Genomic DNA, 21,549 nt, shown 5'->3' on the forward strand with positions numbered 1-21,549 from the left:
GGGTAACAAGGTAAGGAAGAATTATTAGGCAGTTTCTAGTGAAAGTAATGTACTCGAGGTGGTTTAGGCCAGTTGTTGCAGGAGCATTCAAAACCCGGAGCACATTTTAAGTACTCATATCCTTAGATCTGTACCACTCATCACATGCCTCTATCTCCATAGCATATTCAATGTCTTTGACTTTCACATGCTCCCACGTCTCCTTTGGTGGTTGATTAGCATCCATTATTATCCATATACCTAAATATTTTAACTTAAATTTCCCAAAAGATGCAGAAAATTCTGTTTTAATGCATGTATTGCTACATAATTCACAAGTATAACATTTGCTTTATTTTCTGAGGGTTATAGGTAAGTAGTAGGCTAGCTACCCTTTTTGGAGCATTTTATGCTAGCTGTTCTCTCTTTTAGTGCTTTAATTAACCTATACCATTTGGTTAGAGACTGGCCTTACCCACCAGTGGTTGATAATTCTATATTACCCCCATGAGATTATCAGGGCTCATACCATAGACAATTTGAGGTGATCCATGCATGGGGTAAAGCATTTAGGAGCTGCCTTTGTCCATTAGTAGTACAGGGGGAAGTCCTGGGATAAATGTTCCATTTCCCATTCACAGAGCCAAGTTGCACTTGAATATGGACAGGGATAAACTTTGTTTTATGTGATTGAGGAGTCTGTTCCAGAGCAGTGTTATTTATTTTATATCCTTAGGTCTGTTGAATTGCTTCACAATATTAGATATTTTTGGCACCTCTGCTTCAGGATTGATGATATATAATATCACAGCATCCAGTGTTTCTTTATTTCCATTTCACTTCCAAATTCCTCCTATATTTAATTGTCTGAGCTGTTGTGCCAGTTGCTCCAAGTAAACTGCAAAAAGTTATGGTGGCAACAGGCAACCACATCTTGCTCCACTTCCAATCTCCACTTCTGATGTCACAAACACATTAACGTTTATCACCACCATGGACATCTTATACACTTACTGCAACAAGTTTATAAACTCTGTAGAGAAACTTATCACTTACATGATTTCCTGTACATATTCCCAGTGGACTCTATCATATGCTTTATCTGCATCAAATCCCAATACCACTAATTGTCTTTTCGCTTTTATAGCTTCATAATGTGTCTTGTGAATTTTCACAGTGTTATCAAACATCTGCCTGCACCTCACAAACCCATAATGGTCTTGGATAAGTATTTTTAGGAATATGTTTGCTTATCTTTGCTCCTATATAGCTATAAAATCTTTAAAATCATGATTTAGTATTGAATTGGACAGTATGAGCCTGGGTTACACACATCTCTTCCTTAGCTGAAAATAATATTACCACTCTTAACCGAATCTCAGGCATTTTTTCGGTTACATAATCAAATTTAACTTCTCTGTCATTTGGGGACAATCTCACTTTTGAACTCTTTCCATATCTCAACTAGAAACCCATCCTATGTTGGAAAAGTTCCTGTTGGATAGTTTCATATATGTTCCTGCATTTCCTGTGTTGATATTGGTTTCCTTAACCCCTGACTCTCTTCCCTTGTTAACTTATGCAACTCTTTATCCTTTAGAAAATTCCTCAGTTTTGTTACACAGTCATTTTTTTCTTTTTATTGCTTGTATAACTTTCCATGATAATATTTGAAACCTTTCTGGATTTCCTCTGGCATTTTTATTATTTTCACGTCGTAGGGTCCCTCACCTTTAGTATACTTCTCTCAACCTTTTGCTGTCTTAGTCTCAGAATCAGAATCTTCTGCTATTTTGTGTGTTTCCACAGATATTTACCTTAAGTGCTATCCTTTGCAGCTGTACTCTTCCCTCTGTCTGTTCCCACCATCTCTTCTCCATGCCATATAACTGTTCTGCTTCTTCCTCTTGTAGTCATTTTTTTCTCTGTCTTTTCCTACTCTTTCATGCCTCTTTCTTTCCTCCCAGCACCTCCTTTCCTGAACTTGTATTGTAAGTATTAAGTGTACCTTAAATTAATCGCATGGCCTCATTATATCTGTATTATTCCCTAACCTCCTTTCTAGTCTCTTGCAATAAAGCATGCAGATCTTTCTTTTACTTTTTATTATTAGCCATCCTATACCAAACCCTTCAGTTCTGCTCTAACTACTGCATGATCCAATGATAGTATAAGGTGAGTCTGCATATCTTTTACTAAATATTAATCTTCTTCTGTTATGCATTTTCTGTTGCATCTTGACCTTATGCCACATTACCCAGATACATATGTATACCTCCTGTCTCCTGTTTGACTCTTCTCTAGATCTAGCAGGTCATATCTTTTCATTATATGTTTCAACACCCAACCTTCCAATATGAGCTTCCCCACCTATGGCCTCCTAGTTACAGATTATATGCCCATGGCGTCATAGTTACAGCTTCCACATCCATGGCCTCCTAGTTACAGCTTCCATGTCCATGGCCTCTTAGTTACAGCTTCCATGCCCATGGCTTCATAATTACAGCCTCCCCACCCATGGTCTCCTAGTTAAAGCTTCCATGCCCATGGCTTCATAGTTAAAGCTTCCACGTCCATGGCCTCCTAGTTACATCCTTGGAGATGCTAAATTCCAGTCACCTGCTAGTATTCCCTTTCATTAGCAAAAACTGGGCCATTTCCAGCAATATATCTTTATTTTAGACCTTGTTACTTTGCGAGGGATATATAAATTATCCAAAAGACAATTTCCTGCCACAGCAATATCCCTGCCTGTCTTCTCTTTTCTGTTCTATGTGTAAGAGTGTCCACTTTCTAATCAATACAATAATGGCTCTCCTTCTCCCTTCAGGTACAATCACATAATAATATAATAAATTTCATGTTTGCTATTACTAAAGTGTGTTTCTTGGAGCATTGTTATGTTTGTATTGCACTGCAATACCATTCATATTCCACATTACTACCTTTACTGCTATCCCTGCTTTTTTACTTTTGCTCTTTAAATATTGCTTGTTTTTTCTTCTTATTTCTGTACATTATTGTGACCACTGCACACGATTATGCTTACACACACTTTATGCTGAGCTAAAGATATATTTTGCTGTTGTCATGTGTATCGCTACCCCTCCATCCATACAATACACATGACAGATCTAACCCATAGGTACTGCTTTTGCAGTCAGATGAATATCAGCCCCTCCCTCCTCCCCTTGGATGGATGAGCAGCAATTTGATGTGTTCTCTTGCCCTGCTGCCTTCTACAGCACTTAGGGTGTCTTTGCCATATTCAGGGATTCTCTGCTCTAGCATACCATTGTCATTATCATTTGTTTACCATACATTTCAGTATGAGTTTTTTGCTAAACGTACTGTACACAATACTAGCAGTGCTGCATTTACATGAGATAACGGGGTTAGACACTGGTAAAGTTCCAAAGAAAGTCAAACACTAGCCATGTACTGTGAGATAATCAGCTGATGTAAAATGTGGCTAGATTGGTCGGGAGCATTTCCCTACAAACACAAGGTAGAGCATTTTGAGTCTTAACTTTGGTCACTGTCCTGCTATTGGCTAGGATTATAACAGCTGCAGATTGATTGCCTAGTATTTACCGTTAACTTATCATGACTGAGTTCAGTGAGAAGAAACCAAGTATTATAAATACTGCTACAGGATTTCCTGCATTGAGGTAAGCATTACTGTATGGTAACATAGGGGGTATTCTCATTCTCACGCAACTGTTTCAACATATGTGTGTATATATATATATATATATATATATATATGTGTGTGTGTGTGTGTGTGTGTGAGGTGCATGTGTATAGATAGATATATAGATTTACACACACACACACACACACATATATATATATATATATATATATATATATATATATATATATATATAAAAAGGTCTAAGTATTTATAGTGTAAATGTGATTACATATTTTGTCTCATCTCTCATACTTCCCTGTGCATGTATGACATCATGGTAAATTGCTGTACAGCTAAATAATTAGTTTTTCCACAATTTAATTGTACACTCTTATTATTCTGATGACTGCATATGATAAGTAATTAGAGGGCATTGTAAGTAATTAGATTGCAGAGCACTAGCTTTTCAAGCTACAACTTTTATATTATTCATAGGTTCATAGGTTCATACTAGGCTATCTGCCCTAGGGCATTTATAAGCCTAGCCAGAATGTGTTTGGCTTTCGCCACCCATTTTAAATTTATTTTGCTATGCCCTTTTTCGAGGTTAATATACTGTGCCTCTGTCTAACAGTGACACAGAAGTGATACCCGAGGTAAACCTACGATCTCCCATCCACTCATCAAGATTCCTCTTGAAGAGAGTCAATGAGGGACTCTGCCTAACCTGGACTGGGATTTTATTCCAGAGTGAAGGGAACCTCTGGGTTATGAATCTGTCCCTCCAGCATGTCCTATTTATTTCAGTGCTGAGGTTCAAGTCTCTCGAGCACGTAGCTCGATGGATTTGGATTTTCTGAGGTGCAGCATGTCCATTAATTCCGGGTTGGACATGGCTTTGTACGTCAGGCACAGATCGCCTCTGAACAGGCGGTATGCCACTGAGTAGAGCTGGAGTTTCTTTAACCGGGCAGCATATGGCATCTGTTTGAGCCCTTTGATCCTCTTGGTGAGGTACTTTTGGGGTCTTTCCAGTTGCTGCAGGTGTCTGGTAAGGTACATCCCAAAAGGGGCATTGTACTCAATTATGGGCCTGATGAGGGATGAGTAAAGAGGCACGATGACCTCCCCTGATCTAGATGTGAATTCCTTCATGATTAGGTGGGCTATATAAAATATTTTTCTAACCACTTTGGCCACGTGGTTGTCAAATGAGAGATTGCTATCAGCTTGGGTCCCCAGGTCCATATTAGTTTCACACTGTACATACAAGTGATTCATTTGTGACTATTGTACATACGCATTTGTGACTATTGTATGTATAATTTATATATACAAGTTAACTTAGATCAAATATACTGTTTCTTATACATATATATATATATATATATATATATATATATATATATATATAGATATATGTGTGTGTACATATGTTTGTGTGTTTTTCTAGAGCTCTTCTTCTTGAGACTCTGCTGAATATGGGAGCGTTTATCATCCGGTCAGACTTTCCTGGTAAACAAATGCTAAATAAAATTCAGTAACCGGTTAACATTTGCTTTGCAGTAACTGCAAATATCCACAAGATGGTGGTAAAATTACATTAGTGGGTAACAGTCAACTATTGTGTTTATGACATGGATAATTATTACCATTAAGGCAACAGAGTTAAACAAGTATCTCTTTTATGAGATTATTTGGCCATCAGATGAAAACTTCAGTCTTGCTTAAGAAGCATTATACATGTTTTCTTTCTTTTGATGCTTATATTCTTCTGTTTTTTGCACTTGTATATATTTATTATAGTTTAAGCTCAGTCATTACCTGTTCCTTTTCCTGAATGACTAAACGTTTGATCTGATCTCTCTCTCTCAATATATATGTATATATACATACACACACACACACACACACACACACACACACACACACACACACACACACACACACATATCATCAAATCTGATTTTGTCAATTTTCATTCAATCCTCAACCTATGAAACCTCATCCTCGGAAATGACTCAGCCACTGCAATAACTAGTGGGAACCAAAAACCTCTCAAGCTCATCCTTTACCCACAATGGACCTATCTCAATTACCTCAGATCTTGTTTGCCACTTTGTGAGTTAGACGTGGAACTATATCCTGTTGAGCAGATAAGTGTTTTTTCAATCGTTTCCTCCTTAATTCTAAATTTCTTTACTCTTCCTCTTAAAAAAAAAACAAAACTATCCCTTATCTGTTTCCTTTCGTAAAGTATTCTTTGATACTATCATTAGTATCACTTTGCTCCTTTCTTCTTTCCTCTACACTCGGTGTTGCTTTTGAATATCAATGTTGATATTTATTTTCTTCTCCAACTATCCTTACATTTAAAAAAAACGTTTCAACTTCTTATCTTCCTCTTCCTTTCCTCTAGTAAGAGCTTGGTTGAGAGAGCATGTTGTGTGTGTGTGTGTGTGTGTGTGTGTGTGTGTGTGTGTGTGTGTGTGTGTGTGTGTGACGTGTGAGCTTCTAATGTGAAAATGGCAGATAAGGAAAGAGGCCCAGTAGGCTTCAAATGCTATGAGAAGTGTGGTAATAAGATCCCTTATTCTGACCCACACATTCTCTTTGTATGTATTGTTTGGGCCCCCAACATCTTCAGGAGAACTGTTCGATTTGTCCCTCCTTTAGTCATCGGGAGCTTGTGGAGAGAAAAAATAAATTGGTGTTGAAAGGACTGCTTCCATCTTCTTTTGGAGAGGCCCTATCTGGTACAACCTCCTCATCTAAAGGAAAATCAGAACTGGGTATTTCTAGTCCTGCTTCTTCCTCTAAAGTTTCAGAAAATGCGAAGAAGAGAAGCTCTTTGGCTCTGACTTCCCCATCGGGTCCGAGCCCGAACAAGGCAAAAGCATCGGTTCCTCCTGCTCCCTCAGAACCGACAGCAAAGTTGCCCAAATGTTTTGTTCCGACAAGTTCATTGGAACTGTGGACTACTGCACGTAAGGCTTCAGATCCGGCCTTATCTTTGGCTCCAAAGGGGCATGATAAGAGTCTTTCAGTACAGACTTGGAATTTCTTCCAATTTCAAGAACTAAATATTTTCCTTCTATAGACCCCTTCCCAGAAGGGGCTCTCAGTTTCCTTCTGTCATGTCCACCCATTCTTCCAGAAGTCTTACTGAAGATGACATGGAGAGGTTGGTGAGAAAGATACTCTGGTCACAAAGTGTGACAGGAACCACCTTGGTCTCTACTCCTTTGGGACAGGGACAGCAGCTTCCCCTCATCTTTTTCCTCCTGTAACTTTGTCAGAAGCTTTAGAGGCATTGGTTCTGAACTGTCTGGTACCAAATGCATTGGGTCCCAAGTTATCCTTATCTTTGGTCCGGGTCTTGCTCTGGGTTCTCTGGCTCACTGAGAACCGGAGACTTCTCTTAGCCATATCTGTCCTGTCGGTCATGATGGGCTCAAGTCAACTAATATTTTTTCAGAGTTTTCTCTGCAGTTCGGAGCTTCGACACAAATCAGCTTGGCTCTGGTTTCTGCCTCGGGCTGGGGGGATCTCCTCAGGGCAGGGAGGGACTACAATACCGAGTTCTGTTCTTTTGGATCCAGGGGTCCCTTTCTTCCCTAGGTGGATTGGTTTTTGAGGATATGGAGAGAGCCTTGTCTACTTCAGTCAATCAGTCAGTTCCTTCCCTCTTGAGTCAATCTACCTAGTCATATCTTCGACCAGAATCTCAACCACTTCCACCACTGGGAGTGAGTACCAATGCCTCAGTTTTCCCAGCAGGCTGGCCCCATTTCTTCTGATACCTCCCCAGACTACCTCACTGAGGAGGTCCCTAGGAAGAAAAAGTGCAAGAGGAAGCACTTTGATTCCCCAGAGGAATCTGTCACAGAGGATACAGATTTCGAGGAAGGTGGAGTATCTGTAAAGTCACCTCCTGATGATGTCTGCTTTGGAGACATCCTAGGAATCCTTAAGCAGAGAGGTGATTGGAAACCCATTAATCCTTCATCTGAGGAATCCATCTACCTGCAGGCATTTGTTACCCACTGTTCTACTTCCTGGGTAACTCTGCCCAATGATGAGCTCATTGAGTTGATCTCTTGGCAGGCATGGAAGGCCCCTGATGCTATTGAGCCAATTCCCCGGAGACTGGATAAAAGTATCACTGCCCGTGAAGATAAGCCATTCTGGATGAAAGGTTTGCCTATGGATACCATGGTCATGGCAGCTGCCACAAAAAAGGAACTAGTGGAGGAAAGTTCCTCTATCCATCCTCCCAACAAGGAGTCTCAGACGATGGATAGATTTGGGAAGTGAGGTTATGCATCATCGACCTTTGCCTTATGGTCCTTGAATTACCTGGCACAGCTTAAAAGAGTACAGAGGGATTTGATTAAAGAACTATCAGATGCCCTTTCAGGACCCATTTCTGAAGAGATTTGGGAGTCTGTTACCTCTCAATTGTCTACCCTTACATCCATTTCTAACTCTTCCATGAGGCCCATTTCACATACAGCTGAGTGAACGACCAGAGCAGTGGGTTCAGGCATTGCCATAAGGAGATATGCTTGGATGCACTTGTGTGATTTTGCAGAGCCCTTCACGTCTTCACTTATCAATGCCTCCTTTGATGGCACATCCTTGTTTAGCCCTAAAGTTAGAGACACATTGACCAGGTGTGAGAAGGATAGGAAAACCCTTTCTGCTGTGGGCATGCATTTTTCTACTCCCCAAAGACCCTTTTCTAGGAATCAACACAGTAGTGAAAAAATGTGGTTCAGGAAGTCTCAAGGGTATTCTCAGGACACACATGGTGGTAGTTCCCCAGGGGCAAAGTGGGAACTCTAATGGAAGATGTTGCCCTCATGGCAGAGGTGGCCCACAAAATCAAGGGTACAGAGATTCCCTCTTTGGTAAACCCTTTCATGCACTCCTGAAAGAAGGCCCAGTTGTCTTCTTCTGGAGGCAGTCAGGAGTTGCTGGTCCCTGCACCAAAGAGCCTAGCTACAGATAACACAAGGTGCAGGGGTGCAGAGGATAATATCCAGAGGGCTATATTATACCTTTTTCCCTTTCTCCATCCACTTGCAAAAAAAATCCCAGATGTTCCACCCAGTCAAAGAAAACAAGCAGAACTACAAACACAAAAGCTGCTAGAAAAAGGCCGTCATCCAAGAGGTTCCACCAGACCAGAAAGGATCCAGAATTTACTCAAGGTTCTTTTTAGTGCCAAAAAAGACAGGGGACTGGAAACCAATTTTGGATTTCAGCAATCTGAACAAGTCAGTTTGGTGAACCAAATTCCAGATGATCAGGGTTCATTCCATTCTTCCATTTTTGGGACAGGATGACTGGATGTGCTCTATAGATCTTCAGGATGTGTAATATCACAAAAGATGAACAGGCAATCCAGAAGGTTCTTATGCTTCCGGCTGGGAGCCGGTCATTATCTGTTCAGACTACTGCCCTTTGGCCTCACCACAGCTCCCTGGATGTTTACCAAGAGTATGGCAGTAGTAGCAGCTCACTTAAGACTGCAAGGATTCTGGATGTTTCCTTATTTGGATGACTGGCTCATCACTGCTACAACCAGGCATTGACTGTAATAGGCAAGAGAAGAAGTTCTCCAAATGTGCTCTTACCTCGGCATAACCATAAATGTCAAAAAAATCTCATCTAGAACCAACACAAACTTTAGATTTCTTAGGGGCTTCCTTAAACACAAAGACCACAATAGCCTTCCTTTCCCACATCAAGACTGGTGAGAATTCATTTTCAAGTCATGATTATAATCAGCAGCAACAAGGTGACAGCATGATTAGTTCTTCAGGCACTGGGATCTATGGCAGCATCTGTAACACTTGTTCCCTTGGCCAGATTTCACATGAGAATTTTACAATGGCTGCTTGCAACACAATGGTCCATCCTTTACCAGCCAATGTCAACACCCACTGTAATCACCAGTCTCTGCAAAGGAGATCTTACATGGTAGATTCAATCAGAGCAGATTTTACAGGGCCTTCCATTCACCCTCAGCCCAAAGCCGCAGTGACCACGGACAATTCCCAGTTAGGGTGGAGGGCATTGCCTATGGAGTATCATCCAAGGCACTTGATTTCCAATAGAGGCCAATTTGCACATCACCGTTCTAGAGATGAAAGCAGTGCTTTTAGTGTTGCAGGCTTTTCAAGATTCTCTCCCATTAGGGACAATTGCAATTCAAACAGACAACATGTCATAAGTTTGGTATATCAACAAGCAAGGAGGAACCAGGTCCTACCCGTTGTGTCAAGAAGCTCTCAGAGTGTGGCAGTGGGGGATTGCATCCAACTGCATTTTCAAAGGAATGCACATTCCAAGTAAGGCCAATGTGATAGCAGATAAATTGAGCAGGTGCATAGTCTTACCTCCCAAGTGGTCCCTCAGTCAGACAGTCTATATTCCGAAAATGGGGTCAGCCTTGCTGCGACCTGTTTGCTTCTCACCCAGACAACAAATGCAGCAGCTATTTTGCCCTAATCCCCCCATAAGGGAGTTACTGAAGGATGCTGTTCTTCACAATTGGCCCTCCAGTTTTCTTTATGCCTTTCTTTCAATTCCATTGATTCCTAAATTCCTTCAGAAAGCAATCAGGTTGAAGAGCACAGTTATACTCATTGCACCTTACTGGCCTTGAAAAATTTGTTTTCCTTTTCTTTGGTCTCACCTAATTTGACAGCATTGGATACCAGATCCAAGTCCAGGTCTCCTGTCCCATCTGACAGGCATGATTCATCTGGACATTCTGAATCTCAAGTTAACAGCTTTGTTTCTCCAATTCTGTTTAGTAGCCAGACAGCCCATACTGTCTTCCCCAGTCCAGCGCTTTCTGCTATTGTCTCATATACCACCTACACTGAAGTATACCAGTAAATGGAAGATATTTATGCATTGGGCACTCCAGAATAGTGTTGATCCCTTCTCAACTCCAGTTAATGATATTCTTCACTTTTTAGCTGTATTGTTCAATGAAAGAGCTTCAGCTTCTGTGATCAAAGTTCAATTAGCACCAATATTCAGTTTTCATGTTGGTTTTCAAGACTCCTCTGTTGCTTCTCATAAGCTTTGTAAAGCTTTTTTGAGGGGTACTCTTCTTTTAAAACCACCCAACAAAGATCCTACTCCTCCTTGGGACCTCAGTTTGGAGGTGCAAGCAATTACTCAATCCTTCTTTGAACCAGCTAATGATTGCGATCTCAAATTCCTATCTTGGAAAACTATTTTCTTAATGGCAGTAATGTCTGCTAGAAGGATCTCAGATATTCAAGCCGTATCCTCTAAACTGCCATACCTGTCTTTTCACAAAGATAGAGTTTCACTCAGAACAAAACCGTTCATTTCTTCCTAAGGTGGTTTCAGAGACAAATACTAACAAATGTATTAACCTGCCAGTGTTTTTCCCCAACAGCTGTAAAAGGGTGAATATCTGTTTACATTTGCTAGATGTTCACATGCAGTTGAGATTTTATCTTCACATAACACAAGAATTCAGAAAGTTGGACCAGTTATTTGTTTCCTTCAGACCAGTTGTTTTAAATTAAGAAGGTTTGTGGTTTGCACTGTTGTGGTAGGACAGGTAGCTTACATCCTTCTAAGTTGGGAGTTGCTGATTGAAGGCTTAGTGTCTGTTATTCTAAAAGTGTATTAGTTCTGGTTTAAGCACTTGGGCCAGTTATTTTACATTAAGAAGGTGTGATCTGCACTCTTGTGGGAGGAGAGGGTAGATTCTGCCCTTCCGAGCTCGGAGTTTCTGGTTAAAGGCTTATTGTGCCTGCTTATTTGAACTGTTTCTTTCTGAAATTGGGATGCCTTGTTTGCTGTAGCATAGACTAAATTCAGAGCTGCTGAATCTTGCTTTGTTTGTACAACTTGAGCACTAATCCAGACCATCTTTTTTGGAGAAGGTTCCTCTGCACCCTAGTGGCAGGAGTGTACAGTTGGAACTTGTCTGATCGAAGACTGCTGGAACGGGGCTCAGTTTTTAGATTTTTATTGGTTAATTGGTTTAAATCAGTTTGCTCATTTGCTACTGTTATATTAAAAAAATATATACACTTTATGCATCGCCGCTTAGCTAGGGTTAAACTATTCCCGGTGCCGTAAAGTTTGCTCTTCAAATTTCCCCTTAGAATGAGACAGCTTTTTAGCTTTAGCACTAAAATCTGTTTCTTTGAGCTCAGCACATATTCAGAACTCGTTGTAAGCACTAAATAATCTACAAATTATTACAGCACTCAACTTTCCTCACTTGTCTAGAGGAAAACAGTTTTTAGTACTTAATAAATAATCACCTATCCAGGCATGTCTAAGGGTCAGCTCTCTGTGTTTTCTCCTGTCTACCTGATGAATCTGGGCATCTTGGGGCAATGCAGCAGTTGCCTCATGTACACAGACAACCCTGCCCTACTACCACCCAACACTACAACCTATGAGAGATGCACTTATATAGCCAAACTGGAACCAAAGGCTCTCTTCACCCAAGACTGGACTAGACAGTCAAGAGGAGAAGGTAAACACTTGCACCACACCACACTCATCACATAGTTCCTCAAAACCTACACCACCAAAACACATACATAGAAAAATGAAACACTCGCCTTCATTCATGGAGGTTCTCAATAAAAATCTGCTCAAGCAACAGAGACCTCCAAAGCAGAAATGCAAGCAACCTCCACCCCCCAACACAACCCAAATGACACATAGCCCACAAACTCAGTGTGCCACTCAACCACTGCCCATAAGACATAACAACGTACACCACACTCTAGTCATAGGTGACTGTATAGTCAGGCACACTGATGTTCTACTCACCAGGTTAAACAAGGAGAAAGTTACTGTCAGCTGCCTGTCAGGTGCCAGGATCCACCACATAATGCACGCACTCAGGTCACTCCACAACAAGTACAAATATGACTCTGTCATTGTCCATGTTCGTGCAAATGACCTGAAACGTACCTCTCTGGACTACATGAAAAGAGATATGGAGGAGCTGTCCGATCTTTTAGGTCAGGCAAGTATGACCCTAGCCCTGAGTAGCATCCTGTCATCACCCAGAATGATACCACAGTACAAGGACAAAATGATTGACTTCAACAATTGGCTAAGTTTCTGGTGTCATTCTAAGGGGATCCAGTATCTGTCTGCCTGGGATGACATGATCGACAGACTACGATGCTTTGCCAGAGATGGCCTGCACCTGTCACCCTTAGGATTCCGGATACTGGCTAAGGCTCTTGCCACCCCTATAGTGCCTTTTTCAGGCAAGGTTCAAATGACAAATTCACTACTTTAACAGGTACAAGCAAGCAAAATCTGTGGGTAATGCTACTCAATGCTAGAAGTCTAAACCTCAAAATGCATTCACTCCAGGCACTCCTTAAAATGGAATCGACATATATGCAGTGACAGAGACCTGGTTCAAGGCTCCAGAGAGCAGCCCTGCATTACCAGGCTATAATTCATACCACACCTTTCGGCCAACTAACCTGGACCAAAACACTAAAGCAGGATCTGTGTCCATATTCATTAAGGATATCCACACCTCAGCATAATGCATCCGAGATTATCCAAGTGCAACTAACTCTGGGCAACACTGCAATCCAAATTGAAACTTGCTACAGATCCCCCACCATGCCCCAGGATTCCCACTCCTCATTACTTGATACACTGGAAAATATTAAGGTACAACCCAACACCGTAATAATGGGCGATTTCAACTACCCCACCATTAACTGGGAAAACTACTCGTGTTCAAACAAAAAGAAAACAGGACCAGCATACAAGGCACCTTAAAAATAAATTTATTGATTGAGGTTCTTGAAAAACAGGCCGGTTTTGGCAAATATTTAACAAAGCCTTCTTCAGTGTTTTTTGAAAGGCTAAGGCCTCCAATAAAAGACCATTCTCACCTTAGGATCTTACAGTTTTCCTTCAAGACCTCACTCAAAATCTTTTGAACTAGCTGAAGTTCTGACTTGAAATTTCTTTCATGGAAGATTATACTCTTGGTACCCATCACGTCAGCCAAGAGAGTATCTGAACTGCAAGCCTTGTCAGTCAAACTTCCTTACATCATTTTTCATAAAGACAGTGTGTCCCTAAGACCTAATCCATCTTTTTTGTCTAAAGTAGCAACAGAATCCAACATTAACCAGTCCATTCAGTTGCCAGTTTTCTTTCCAGATTATTCAGTATGTTACATCTTCTTGATGTTCATAGACAGTTGTATTTCTATCTGCACTGGACAAAGAAGTACAGAAAATCTGATCAACTCTTTGTATCCTTTTCCACTAATCATTTGGGCCAAGCAGTATCTAAGATCACTCACACTAAATGGATAAATGCATTTCTACCATTTATTCCCAAAAAGGTATTGATTTGCCTCATCCACCTAAAGCCCACTCAACTAGATCCAGTGCCACTTCTTCAGCTTTTTGTGCCAGAACATCAATTGATGAAATATGTGTTGCACCCACTTGGTCTAAGAATTATGCATTTGTTTTGCATAATGAATTGGACATTATCTTCAGAAGCAGGGCATCTTTCGGCTCGACAATGCTCTAGCTTATCCTTCTTTAGGGGCTACCCAGGAGTGACTAGCTGGGGACTCTGACCCAAAAGTGAGGGAGAATGAAAAGGACATCATCAGATGTAGAAGTTATGTACTTACCATAACTCGGCATCTGTGTTGCCCATTTCATTCTTACTCACTTCCCTCCCATCCATCCCCCTGCCTTGGTATCTTATAGAAGTTACTTAGTGGAATTTGGAACCCATAAATTCATGGCTTGGGTCCCAGAAACTCTTGATCTATTCTGTTTCTTCCTGGTAATATTAATTATTAGGGCAGCAAACTTGAGCTGAGGAGTCAGGGAACGTATGATGTATTATGGAAAGGGAGTCCTTAAAGTCTTGTGAATGCGTTCAAATCGGATCCGAAAACACAACAGCAAGGAAGAATGAAAATGGACAACACAGATGCCAAGTTAGGAGAAGTACATAACTTCTATTTTGTTTAGTACATTGTTTGCTACCTGAATCACATACAATTAAGGGAAACACAATGCAGTGCGTACCATGCGTGCGAGCACATACACACACACACACACACACACACACACACACACACACACACACACACACACACACACACACACACACCTATTTATATGGCTTTTTATCATTTAAGGCACACAAGTGAGGTGGTGCAGGAGGGGATATATATATATATATATATCTGTGTGTGTGAGTATAGATAGGTAGATTTTTATGTACATATAAAATACTATTGTTTGTGTGGGTGGGGGTGGGAGGTTGGTATACTTGTGAAGGTGTTTACCTTATGAACACAAGGTGCAGGGTTTGGTTCTCACATGGGGTAATTGGCTAGGCTTAAAATGGCCCACAATGGCAGTTAGCCTAGTATGAATCTATGAACCTATGAACCTATGTTTAAATGCTGGATACCTACACTTAACCTTGCTCATTCCCTGTAGTGGCATCTCACCTGGCTATTCTTCCTATAGTTATATATATATATATGTGTGTGTGTGTGTGTGTGTGTGTATGTGTGTGTGTGTGTGTTTATATGTGTATTGTGGTATAGTGACTGCTGAGCCTAGGATACATACTGCCTGTCGTGTTACTGTGCCTACTATTTATGCACTACTTGTGGTTCTCTTTACCACACTATTCATACACTGGATGGGGTTGTCTTTACCACACTATTTATACATTGGTTGGGCAGAACATTGACAGAAAAGACAGACCAGGCTAAGAAGGACTACTGGTTGGCTAACAAAGAAGCTAAGAAAGAAGATTCAATAGCAAAGAATAGGGCATCGGAGGCACTGTACTAACTTCTGGAAAGTGACTCAGTAAGGGGCACAAAGAAACTATATCAGGTTGTAAGGCAAAGACAGAAAGATAAAGAAGATAGTCAGACACCCTTCATAAGGGATGCCACCAACAACCTGCTCACCAGCCCAGAAGACATCAAAGGCAGATGGAAGGAGTATTTCCAGCAGATTCTGAATGAAGAAAACCCCACAGAAGCTGTACTGCCCCAGAAACAGCCTACGATGAGGGAAGAAGAGGAGCCTACCCTAGAAGTAAGAGTAGCACTAAGGAAAATGAAGTCAGGGAAAGCAACAGGCTCGGATGAGGTCACAGCAGATATGATAAAGATGCTGGGTGAGACAGGGGAGAAATGGCTCCTGAGGGTATTAATAGCAGTGTGGAGAGAAAGGCATATCCCAGATGACTGGAGAATAAGCATACTCATGCCAGTGTGCAAGAACAAAGGGTACATCCACAACTGTGGGCAGTACAGAGACATCAAACTCCTATCACATTGCATGAAAGTTCTGGAGAGGGTGATTGATAAACGGATATGTAGAGTAGTAGAATGTAAGATGGGAGATGAGCAGTTTGGATTCAGATCAGGATGCAGCACTGACTTGATGTTTGCAGTGAGACAGATACTTACGAAGAAGCTAGAGATGAAGAGACAGTCCAGCTGGGCATTCCTAGACTTGGTGAAAGCATATGACAAGGTCCCAAGAAAGCTAATCTGGGCAGTACTGGGGTGGTTTGAAGTCCCAGAAACATTGGTAGAATTAGTGCAGGCTATGTACAAGGACCCAATGACTCATGTACGAACAGTGTTCGGCCTCACAGAGGGGTTCCCAGTGGGAGTGGGTGTACATCAGGGTCCAGCTCTGAGCCCAGTGCTGTTCATACTGGTGATGGACTACATTAGCAAACAGGTTGGAGGAGACGGATCAACAAAGCTGCTGTATGCAGACAATGTGGCAGTACAGGCAGACTCTGAGCTAGAACTTCAGCAAAGGACAGATGAATGGAATGCAAATCTGAAGACACATAGGATGAAACTAAGCACAGATAAGATGGTGGTAATGACAGCAAACTGGGGAAATCAGAAGAAGCTGAGAATAGAAATAGAAGGGAAGATAGTAGAACAGGTAAACAGCTTCAAGTATCTGGGATGAGTAGCTGAGGAGAAGGATAGCCTGAATGAAGAGGTCAAAGCTAGAATCAGAGGCACTGCAGCCAACTGGCATAGAGTATCAGGTGTAGTCAGAGACAGAAGAATGCCAAAGAAGCTGAAAAGTAAGGTGTACAAGACAATGATGCAACCAGTACTACTGTATGGTACAGAAACCTGGGCAGTAAAGGCAGAACAGTTGAAGACGCTAGAGGTGATGGAAATGAAGTGCCTGAGAAAGGTGATAGGATGCACACTGTGGGACAGACGAAGAAATGAGGACATAAGAGCAGAAGCCAAAGTAGCTCCAATTGCAGAAGAGATCAAAGAGAACAGATTACGGTGGTTTGGGCAGATGTGTAGAAAATCAGAAGACAATCTGGTGAAGAAGATTTGGGACAGACTAGGAAGAAGGCAAGCAGAAGCGAGGACATCCAGCAAAGAGGTGGATGGATTTTGTGAAAGAAGATCTGCAATAGTCAGGCATGAGTGTTGAAGAAGGCAGGAATGTGGCACTGAATCGAGAGAGTTGGCGACAGTTAACACGATACTCTGACCCCATGTAGAAAAAGGGGGCTGATGGTTGGGGTTGTCTTTACCACGCTACTTATATACTGGTTGGGGTTACCTTTACCACACTATTTGTACATTGGTTGGGGTTGCCTTTACCACACTGTTTATACACTGGTTGGGATTGCCTTTACCACACTGTTTATACACTGGTTGGAGTTTTCTTTGCCACACTAGTTATACATTGGCTGGGGTTGTCTTTACCACTGTTTTTAAGTATCAACCAGGAAGGCAAACCAGAAAAAGAGGAAATACAGAGTTTCTATGCCTCAAGCAGACAAGCAAACCAGAGAGAGGCATCTCTCCATGACAACTGGTAAGCTGCCTCTAGGAAGCATCATGGCCTGTTGAAAGAGTGAGATTCCTGACCTTTTGGCTCAGAAAGGGTTCTGAGGAGAAGTATCCAGGAAATTATATGTGAAAGATGAAGGCAGCCTGGCCCCGGACCTACTATCCTGCAAAGGAGAAACTAAAAGTATTTCTCTTTTACTGGCCAACTTTAAAAAACAATTCTGTAATCAGCATGAGGTAAGGCTGAAATTGTGCTCTCTGAAAATAGGCCACATTTAATCGAACTTGTCAGAATCATTTTGTAAACAGACTGGCTTGTTGGCTTGCATTCCCAAGAACATTTGTTAGGAAAGTATTTGTTGAAACAGACTAGCAGTGCATTCTTGACTGGATTTATTTTGTCATACTCGCCAGATTTTTTGCAAGAAAGTAATTTTATGTTCATCCATATAACACACGCAGACAGAGACACACACACACACACACACACACACACACACACACACACACACACACACACACACACACACACACACACACACACACACACACACACATTTGTCACACACACACATGCATATGCAACACACACACACACACACACACACACACACACACACACACACTGCATATGTATTTGTCTGTAGACTGCTCATGCAGATGTATCATTTTGTTTAGCCTCCAGAAATCAAACCACTACCACCTGAACGGCCAGATACGCCATCCTTCAGAAAATTTGGCATAGAAGACTTCACCTTCCAGAGTGTATTAGGAAAAGGAAGCTTTGGAAAGGTGAGTGATTGCCTTTTGATGTTGACATATTTAATCCCCAGTAACTTCTCAAAGGCAAAAAGGTAGCTGTCAGCTTTGTGATATTATTATCAAATGTTTAGAGAGTAACTTTTTATGGCAATTATCTAAGTTAAACCAAGAACATAAATGTTCTGCTTAACAACAGTAGTCTCCACTTATGTTATAGAATCTTATATTCTAGAATCCTTGGAATTTCAAGTCTTACATCAGTGAGCCATAGATATCTAATTTTCATTATGTACAATTTGTAATATTTTGGTGTATCCTTACTGAGTAGGTCATGTCTAATCAGCCTAGTGGACTTCTTTGAGAAGGTCCACTAAAGCAAAGGATGAGGGAAAATTGGTTCACATTGCCTAGCTTAACCTGGCCAAGGCATTTGATGCAATACCCCACGTGGGCATTGTTGACAAACTGAAGAGATTAGATATAAACCCTTATGTCACTCAATGGATACCCAGAATGTTAGAGTTGGGGAGTCTGACTTTACAAAGAGGAGAATCACCAGTGGAGTCCCTCAGGGATTAGTTCTGGGACCTCTCCGTTGTGGCATCCATTCCTCTGAAGTCGAGGTCAATATCAAGGGTCTCTGGCTAACCAAATTTCCAGATGATTGCAAATTAGGAGCAGTCATAGAATCCCTCACCAACACTAAAGTTCTTCAAAAATGGCTGACACAGGACACAGACAAGTAACTGGTGTCAGAGCTATGGGCTAAAACTAAATGCTAAGAAATGCATAATAGTACCCTTCTGGAAGTTCAACTATCCCTGGTAACTATTGACAACACACCTCTAAGAGCTGACCTAGTAGTGAGGGATCTGGGGACACATGTAGACTGTAATCTAGACTTCGGCCATCACATGTCTAGGGTATTGAGGAAATCATTCTATATTGTGAAACTTGCAAACAAAGGCATGACATCTAGGTCCAAGGAGGTTATTTTTCCAATTTTGTTGGCATTTTTCTGACCTATCAGTGAGTACAATTCCCCTTGTGGTATGTACCTAACCAGGGGCATCCACCAACTGGGATGTCCACAGTTTCCTCACTAAAACAATGCAGGGAGTAAATAACATGTCCGATGCAGACCGCCTCAAAGCCCTATCTTTGTACTCCATCTCCTACTGGCTGTTGAGGGGATGTCTATACCTGGCATACCAGACATCGGCAGAAACCACTGTGATAAACCTCTTGCAATATCCAAAATAAACTGCATTAGAATTACCCTTTCTAAAGACTTAAAACTATGCCTCTAGTATAAATAATACCTACTGGAGAGACTGGTATTTATCACAGAGACTACCCCTTCTCTGGAGCATGCTCCCCGTCCACGTGAATTACTCCCTATTCTAATTCATTTGTAACTTGGACAATTGGATGGAGAATGGGCTATTCATCCCTGGTTTGGTACTTATGTCTCTAATGGACACAAGCAGCCTGTATAAGGTTAATGTCCCAGGCCTTCTTATTAATGTTTTATCTTCCAAGCCCCTGCTTACAGTTACCAAGGGTACTAGAACTTGTCAGGGATTTGGGATGAATGGCTAGGCTTAAAAAGACCCAACTGATCGTTAGTGTAGTACACACCTATGAATCTATGTTGTACTTTTAGCACTTTTTGTTGTACTGTTAAAAGAATCAGAAAACTAATTCCTTTCACTGAAATCTTTCCATCAGCTGAAGGTCATTGCCCATCCTCCGAGTGTTGTTTCTATTTAATACATGCAGTCATCCTTGGTATTTCCAAGACATTGTGACTGAACTCAAAGCTATACAGTTATTGATACTTGAGTTTACGTGACACATCTGTTTATGGTATTGTGGTATTGAAGATCGGCTTTTATAGAATTGTGTTTATTTTTTTGCAGCACTTCTTTTTGTTTTTGAATAGACAAAATATGAAAACAATATTTCACTGAATAGGACGAGGGTCCACTATATGATGAAATGTATACTGTTGCAGAGTTTTTCTTAAATTCTTAAATTCTTTGGCAACATCTTCCTCCATGAATATTAGATCCCCAACAACCATTGACCCATTCATTCTTCATAATCTTCAGCATCTGGGAATGTTTTGAATTCCCTAACAACTCCCACCCCCAGTAGCTGAAATATGTTGTGCAGTACCCTTTATGCTAATCTACTCTAGCTGCATACTTCCATATACCCGTGATCCAGGCTAGAGTTCTGTGCTCTATTTAGAATGCTCATTTTCCCTGGCACCAAGGCCTCAGCTGAGGGGCTACCCATTTAGGCTTTCCCCAATATGGTCATCCTGTTATGAGAGTCTGCTGACACTCTCCTCCATTGCTCCTCATTTGGCACTTCCCTTGCCTGACCATTAACCTGAGTCATTTCAGACATAGTCAGGTTCAACACCTATGCTGATATTGCATAATTTTATACTTTTTATAATTTATTTGAAGCACTCTTTCATAGTCACTTCATCAACCTAGCTAACAATAGAAAACACTCCCCTACTACAATAAAGAATGGTAGATGGCTTGCAATTTAAGCACTACATGAGCTACTGCGTAATGCCCTTACTTACAAACTCCTTCCTGCTAGATGCTGATCACCTTTAAAGGCCAGTGTCTTTAATAGGTATCGTAACTGTAGTCTTAGAAAGACGGATGGCACGCAATTAATCTGGCCCCTTAAAATTAGCCACAAGTGAAAAACCTTTCTGTAAAAAAATATCTTCCTCTAATAACGCATCTTCTGGTTGGAACTTGGAGCAAACACGCAAAAGAAATAAGACAAGCTTCAAACTTCAATTAAAAAACTATCTGATAAAACTGCATGCCTGTATTTCAGAAATGTGGGCTAGAAAGCTCCTATAAAGCAAGAACAATAAGGTATTCCTTCTTCTGGCTTAATATTAATCCAGCTCTTATCCTGTTCATTGAAATGCTTCTTTGGAATGGAACTGCTAATTTGACTTGTCAGGAATGAATTGTACCTACCTGAAAATTCAAGGCAATTTATTCCTAAATGAAAATTCAGTACTGTGCTATGTCTACATTTATGTTACTGCCAGTGTAACTTTCTGTGTAAATAGTTCTTCTGTCCTGATGTATATTTAGATGCATTGTCTAGCCTGGGATGTGACTGAAAAGAGTCCTTGGAACAGTTCACCTGCCAAGTTAACAAATGTTAAATAAATAAAAATAAAATAACAGGTACAAGTACCTCTTTCATGGGGTCTGGA

At 41.0% G+C, this 21,549-nt stretch overlaps 1 protein-coding gene across 1 annotated transcript in view; it reads left to right on the forward strand.

The window, feature by feature from the left end:
• The window catches only part of PRKCH (protein kinase C eta), a 1,606,604-nt gene that overhangs the window by 1,107,178 nt on the left and 477,877 nt on the right, over positions 1-21,549 (forward strand). The window contains exon 8 of the mRNA XM_044074487.1: positions 18,201-18,314. Within this exon, the coding sequence (XP_043930422.1) occupies positions 18,201-18,314 (114 nt within the window). The remainder of the gene's footprint in view (positions 1-18,200; positions 18,315-21,549) is intronic.

The sequence above is a fragment of the Protopterus annectens genome, chromosome 6.part0, assembly GCF_019279795.1.
Source record: "Protopterus annectens isolate FY-2018-M chromosome 6.part0, PAN1.0, whole genome shotgun sequence".
Classification (NCBI taxonomy): Eukaryota; Metazoa; Chordata; order Ceratodontiformes; family Protopteridae; genus Protopterus; species Protopterus annectens.